Source organism: Naegleria lovaniensis (assembly GCF_003324165.1).
Source record: "Naegleria lovaniensis strain ATCC 30569 chromosome Unknown tig030, whole genome shotgun sequence".
NCBI lineage: Eukaryota > Heterolobosea > Eutetramitea > Acrasida > Naegleriidae > Naegleria > Naegleria lovaniensis.
The window spans coordinates 91,660-98,103 of record NW_025407852.1 but is presented as its reverse complement, the minus strand read 5'-3'; the positions used below and the strand labels follow the sequence as shown (position 1 = coordinate 98,103).

General features: G+C 36.1%; 2 protein-coding genes across 2 annotated transcripts; one reads left to right on the top strand and one right to left on the bottom strand.

Moving 5' to 3' along the window:
* Positions 1–824: 824 nt before the first annotated feature.
* Positions 825–1,859, bottom strand: C9374_007597 (uncharacterized protein; the record flags this gene model as incomplete). Its single annotated transcript, XM_044697579.1, has 1 exon — positions 825–1,859. One exon carries the CDS (start codon positions 1,857–1,859, stop codon positions 825–827), a length of 1,035 nt encoding a protein of 344 aa, XP_044546221.1.
* Positions 1,860–2,098: 239 nt separating this feature from the next.
* On the top strand, positions 2,099–4,670 carry C9374_007596 (uncharacterized protein; the record flags this gene model as incomplete). The annotated part of the gene is made up of 2 exons (XM_044697578.1): positions 2,099–3,150; positions 3,272–4,670. 2 exons carry the CDS (start codon positions 2,099–2,101, stop codon positions 4,668–4,670), a joined length of 2,451 nt encoding a protein of 816 aa, XP_044546220.1.
* Positions 4,671–6,444: the final 1,774 nt, after the last annotated feature.

Genomic DNA, 6,444 nt, shown 5'->3' with positions numbered 1-6,444 from the left:
TTTTTATTTAGATTTTTGTTTAAAATTCGAGTTGGCTGTTCTTCCCAAGCGGCACAAATTAACTGATTCTCAGCCTCCTCGAAATCGAGATAATATTTGTTTACACGGTAGAACGTAACAATTTTGGCCCTTTTGAAACAATAGAGAGAGCATGATCTACAAAGAGGCTTCACTTTTTCGAAAAAATCCTTTCTTTTATCCACATTTCTAGTGGCGCCGACATACAAGTACTCGTATCCGTCATCAACAATTTTACGATATATAACGTTTTCCCTTGTGCACTGGTATTGCTTTGAAGTTGGGTGGACTTTTGAAATCTCTTCACGATTTTCTCAACCTCTGTATCTCTTTTCCAGTCCTTGACAACAACCTCCGCTTCAGACATTTGTTTCAATTTAAATCTTCTCAGAGTTCTCTTGTTGCTGCAATATTGTCTCTTCAATAGTTTTGACAACACTGAACGTCGAGGGTGGCTTAATTTTTGAGTTCTAGGAAATGTTGTCATTTTGTGCTCTTTCGATTTTTCGAGCAAAGACAGTCGTTGCAACCCTCTTTAATTTTTAATTGTGTATTAATTATTTGTAATCTCATAACAGTTTTGTTCATTTTGAACACTCAAAAACGATATTTATTGTATTCGCGAACACTATTCTAATGACCTTCAAGTATTCAAGAAATTAGGAAAAAGAGCGGTGGGTTAAGGCCGCAACTATTGTAAAATTGAAATACAACTCTAAACGTTTGAAAATCTGCTCCATCTTGTGAGTGTTTCAATTTTCAAATCGTGACAAACACACAATTAACATTTTTCAATATTCAACTTCTCATTGGAATATTTGAATGTGATTTGATTCGTCAGCCACATACAGAAAACCTGTTTGTTCATCCAAACATAACCCTGTTGGTCCATTGAGCTCATGCGAGTCCTCTTCGCTGGATCTAACAAACTTGACAAACTTGCCATTTTCTTGATAAACAATAATGCCACCCTTCACGCTGTCACATACCAAAACATGTCGTGACACACTATCAAATACCAATCCATCAGGATATTTAATTCCGGCATCTTCAAAGATGCACTCTGATCTCCATGAGTGTGTTTCAGTATGGGTGTTTGTTTGCAAATCAGAGTGGCAATGTGAACGGCTAAGTTTGTGAATCCTTTTCATATTACAATCAGAAACAAATAACACATCATTAGTATTACTCATCTCCAAACCAGATGCTAATTCCAACTGAAAATTGTTACTAAAATCTTTTCCCATCTTGAACAGTATTTCACCAGTTCTTGAATTGAGAGCAGCAATGCAATTACAAGTATCTTCATAGCTCACATAGATGGTGTTTGTCGTCTCATGCTTGGTACTCACAATTCCACGAGAATTTTTAATCTCTGGTACTTGCCAAATATAATCATGAACGTCATGACCATCTAACAACTTGTTTAAATCATGCTTTACAACGCCATTGCTGCCACCATATACCACAGCATCGTGACCATTTCCATCATAATTTTCTTCAATATCAAAATAAGAAGGACGTCCTATTGTTGAAAACTTTCGCACAAGTTCATGAGTATTCAAATCAAAGATGAAAAAGTCATCGTCCTGCTCATTATTACATAGTCCTAAAATACAATTACAGGAATGAGAAATCCTCACATCAACTACATCCTTGGCTTTGATAGAAGCAACAAATTCAAAATTTAAGGAGAACGGAACTTTCTTTTTAAAATTGCGCATCTTGTTATAAAATTTAGAAAGAATATTCGGAATACCCTGTAATTGATCATCTTGGTAGTTGTTTCCTGAAATTCGAATTAAATCATGAAGAATAATCGTTACGTTTTGATGATTCATTTTTTTTGCTAATAAATTATCAAAACCTTCTGTCACCTTAAGTCTCTCATTATATTCAACTAATACCAATCTTTTCAAGCAGAGTTTTGCCCAGCTTACGATACTTGTAAGATCACGTTTAAGGATAATAATTGCACTTTCTGTGGTTCTCCCAAATTGTCAAGATCATGAGCGAGTTCCGAAACCCGCCAAAACCCAATGAAACTTTAAAAAAAAACAAATATTTGAATTTCACGCACATGAGTATGAATAAGAATGGTCATTCATCCTCTTCTCCATGCACATCATCATCGACCACACCATCATCGATAAAGACAATGACCTCAACCCCTTCTTCTTCTTCTCTTCCTCCTCGTCTTACACAAGTCATTCCTATACATAACGTCAAGGATTTTGTCAAGAATTATCTCAACCATCATCATGGTGAGGATGGCTCTTCTTCTTTACATTATCGATCAGATACGAGTCTTCTCTTTCGGCATGTGTATTGCTTGTTTCGGGAGACTCTCTATTATTCTCAACCTTCCTCTCAACAGCAACCACCACCACAGGCTTCTAATACTAATTTCTCATCATCATCATTGGTTGGAAATGTAAATATTTCATCGTCATCAGCCTCTTCATCGGGTTCAAGTCCAACAAACCTCAATCCAAACAGCAACAACAACACCAATACAAGTAATGGCTTACCATCGTGTCCTAAGGGTTTCTCCATGATGTATGATGATGGTTCTCAAGTTATTTGCTTGTTTTTCGAATTGGACACGAAAAGGCTTGCTTCTGAGGCTCAAGTTTACCTTACCGATTCCATGCTAATGAATAGTGGGTCTACTACTACTTGTTCTTCATGGAATGATTTCATGTACGTGATGGTACGAATTACTTGGAAAGGAAGTAGTATTCATTCCAAACCTCAATTACCAACAGAATCTTCCCTTAGGGTATCTTCTCATCAAAAGCCTTCTTCTTCTTCCTTTGTAGCTTTTGAGGAAGAAACGGAACCATCCATCCGTACGAATAGTAATCTACAACAACAACAATCATTAGATTCTTCCCAATTACTCTTCCAACATCAAGTCTTTAATTGTTCAGAAGTCAATTTGAAAACATTTTGTGAAGAATATGTCAAGATGACCAATCATAAGGCTGCCGTTGCGAATATTATGGCAACTTTTGGAGGTATTGAGAAATCGATTCGTTCATCTGAAAATCTACAAGTGGAGGTTTTCAAGAATTGTACCTGTAGATCCTTTTCAGGTGATCATTTCACTGTGGCGAAGGATATCTTGGGGTGAGTTTGTGTTGATCCAAATTTGGTTTTTTTTATTTACAAATTGTAATGAATTGTTCATTTGCCATTATATTTATACTTACACGTGTGAATGAATGGAATTTTGACATTCAAAATGTAGACTTTGCAAAATTGCACTATTTGATAAAACAGCAAGAAAAGGCCTTCAAAAAGAACAATTAGATTACTATGCGGCATTGAAACAAGACAAACCATTTTATACCTTATTGAAACGAATGGAAAAATTAACACATGAAATTATTTTACCCATGTTCTCGCTGCTCAATTATTGTCATCGAACAGTGAATGTGTCACTTTCTCATATGCTCTTCAAATTTAACATTCGATTTCGTGTGCTCTCAGTAGAGCCCATCTCTCCCAAACAAAATCATGGACTACTTCAGCGCGTGAGAAGTAACAGTAGTATTAGTGCAAGCTCTTCATCTTCTGCATTGAACATGGCTCATCAAAGAAATAGAAGCTTTAGCAGTAGTACCTCTACTGCAGGACTTGCCTTTCGTGCATTCACAAACTCTCATAGCTGTAATAATGAAAAATTGACTTCTTCGAGTAAGGACAGTGGCATCGATTGTGTCCAAAACGATGAAATTACAAACATACAACCATCACTACTCACTTCCAGCACCATGACAACAAACACCATCTACGAGCCAGACATCAAGACGGAGCAACGAATGATCAGCCTCCCACGTGGACCATTCATTTACAAGCCACTTCCATTGGAACCACATACACGAAAATCAGCCATCGAAAAGGACATTTTCTGCATGGGAATTTTATTCTTGACCTATGTGACAGGATATAAGGATGTTGGAGAAATTCAAATTGCCAAAGTGGAAGAAATGTTAAAACAATTACGAGTGTGTGTGGATTATTTACGACAAGCTCAAGTTCAGTTTGATGAATTGATTAACACGAAAAAGTGTGGAGATGCAACAAAAATTTACTTGTTATGTGAAAGATATTCACACATTACAGCACTTTTATATTCTCTGTCCACTTTGGAAAAATTGATATCAGAAATGGTTGAAAACAAAACTTGTGCGTTTAAGGACATGTTATATTTGACCGATTCCACAAAAATTGAAGATTTGATTGACACTCTTCGCGATAAAACATTTAATGAAAAGACAAACAGTTGTAACATTCCACGATCACCTGCATTGGGTAACTTGATTCGACAAGAACAGGAGAAAAAGAAAGCGCTCAGTGAGAGAAGTCGAAACATACTTTCCAATATTCCAAATTCATTATTGGCAGCGTCGTCACCAGATTCACCCACTTTGCTTAGTCCTTCTAACAATGCTGTGAATAATAATAAGAGAAAACGAGAGGCCATGACGATTAATTCGACGCCACCCACTCTTAATCAGCAACAAGATCAAGGTAGTAACATCTCGAAGGTAATCAGTTGTTGCAAAAATTATCAAAGGTCATCAAAACCACGAATGCTGCTATCAAAATTGAGGGCAAAGAGAATGCTTGTATTGGGGAAATGAAGTAAATCTTTTCAATCTAACGAACACTTGATTAGTTGGTTTGAAATGATCTATTGACCCTGAAGAACATTGGATGGGCATTAGCATTTGATCACAGAAATATATTTACACCAGACTATTGAGCATTGTTAAGGAGTTGTGGCTAACTCCAACAATGAAAATTACATCGTTCCAAAAATTCAATGTTTTACCATTACATCACAAAACCTACAACACCCTTTAATTTTCAGAAATTCCAAATGTTCTCATAGAAAGGACCCGGATAAGGTTATTTAAGATTAAAACCCTCGGCCTTTGTATTGTGATGGCGGATATAAAACTTTTCTCTTTCGTTCATCATGGTAGCGTTCTCAACATTTTCCAAGACAATAATAAGCCAATCACGAGGGGAAGATTTTCTAATGGCCCAATTCAACTTTCTGCAACCGGATGGTTGAGCAAAGGCTTCCTGGATATGCTCGTTGGTACGTTCGTTCAAATCTTTTGCCTGACCAACATAACATTTTCTATGGAATTGTTGAGAATACCAATATACATCCACATGTAGATGACGTTGCTGTTCCTGTAAAGGCGAGACTTGGTCATTGCGGAAACATCATCGAGCTTATATCTCTCAGTTTTGACTTTGTTCAAAATTAACCTAACAGTGGAATTAATTGAAGCAATGTTCAACAGCTGTGTGAATGGATCTTTCCTCTTTGGTAAAGTTTGGAGAGAAGAATTCTGCATTTCCCAATATAAATCAATAACAGTGGCCATCTTTCCATCCATTCACTTTCTTCAAGGACAATACTTCTTTGTATCTATAATAATCAAAGAATTGTGAAGTGCTTAACATGGAGTTCACAATCTCAATTAACATTTCTGAATAGTCTGTCATTGGTTAGTTGGTTCTTCTGTTACCAATCCAACAGCAGACTCATCATCGTCCTCATCAGATTGATATACGTAATCACTATCATCTTCTTCACTGTTGTTCTCATTGGAATAGTTAATAATCCATTCATTCAACCATTTCTTCAATTCATTGTATCTGTATTCAACCGATACGGTTCATTACAGTTTCCAACATGATATGGAAGTCTGTTCTGACTCACTATATCCCTTAAATCCTGCAATCTGTATTTGGTTAAATTTTGCAGTTGCGTAAAGGCGTTCATATAATCTGGCTGGGTATCATTGGTCCTTGAGGTGCTTCTGGTTTTTCAGGATCGCCATTAGGGGTTGGTTTTACGTAATCAGTGGAGTGTGTTGGATTTAAGTCTTGTTCTCCTTGTTCTTTGAACTTGGCAAAATACTCTTCAAATTTAACTTAATTGATTATATCGTCATCCTGTTTACATGGTTGCAGTTTCCAACATGAAAATAGAGGGAGATGATAGACTCTAACAATATTCTGCAGATCACTGAGTCTAAATTCTAAGGGTAATTTTTTAAAGGCTGCCCAAGCTCTTCATAGTTTGGAGTTTGTTCAGACATTGTTAAATTTTCTTTTTGTGGACGACTGTTTGCTGAAACCTTCACTAATTTAAATGATTTTTTGTCTCATACATTTAATTTACGTATTAAGCTTTGAGTTCCTTTTGTTTAACGAAAATTCACAAACAAAGCTTTTAATTCCCCTCAAACAGAGTGGATTATCTGGCTGTTGAGCAAAAATAATCAATTATTAAATATTAATACCACTAAATACGTACAGATTTTGAAACGTATTAAGATTTGAATTCGTTAAATTTCACACAATCTCCATAAAAAGCAATATGGATCTTCACAC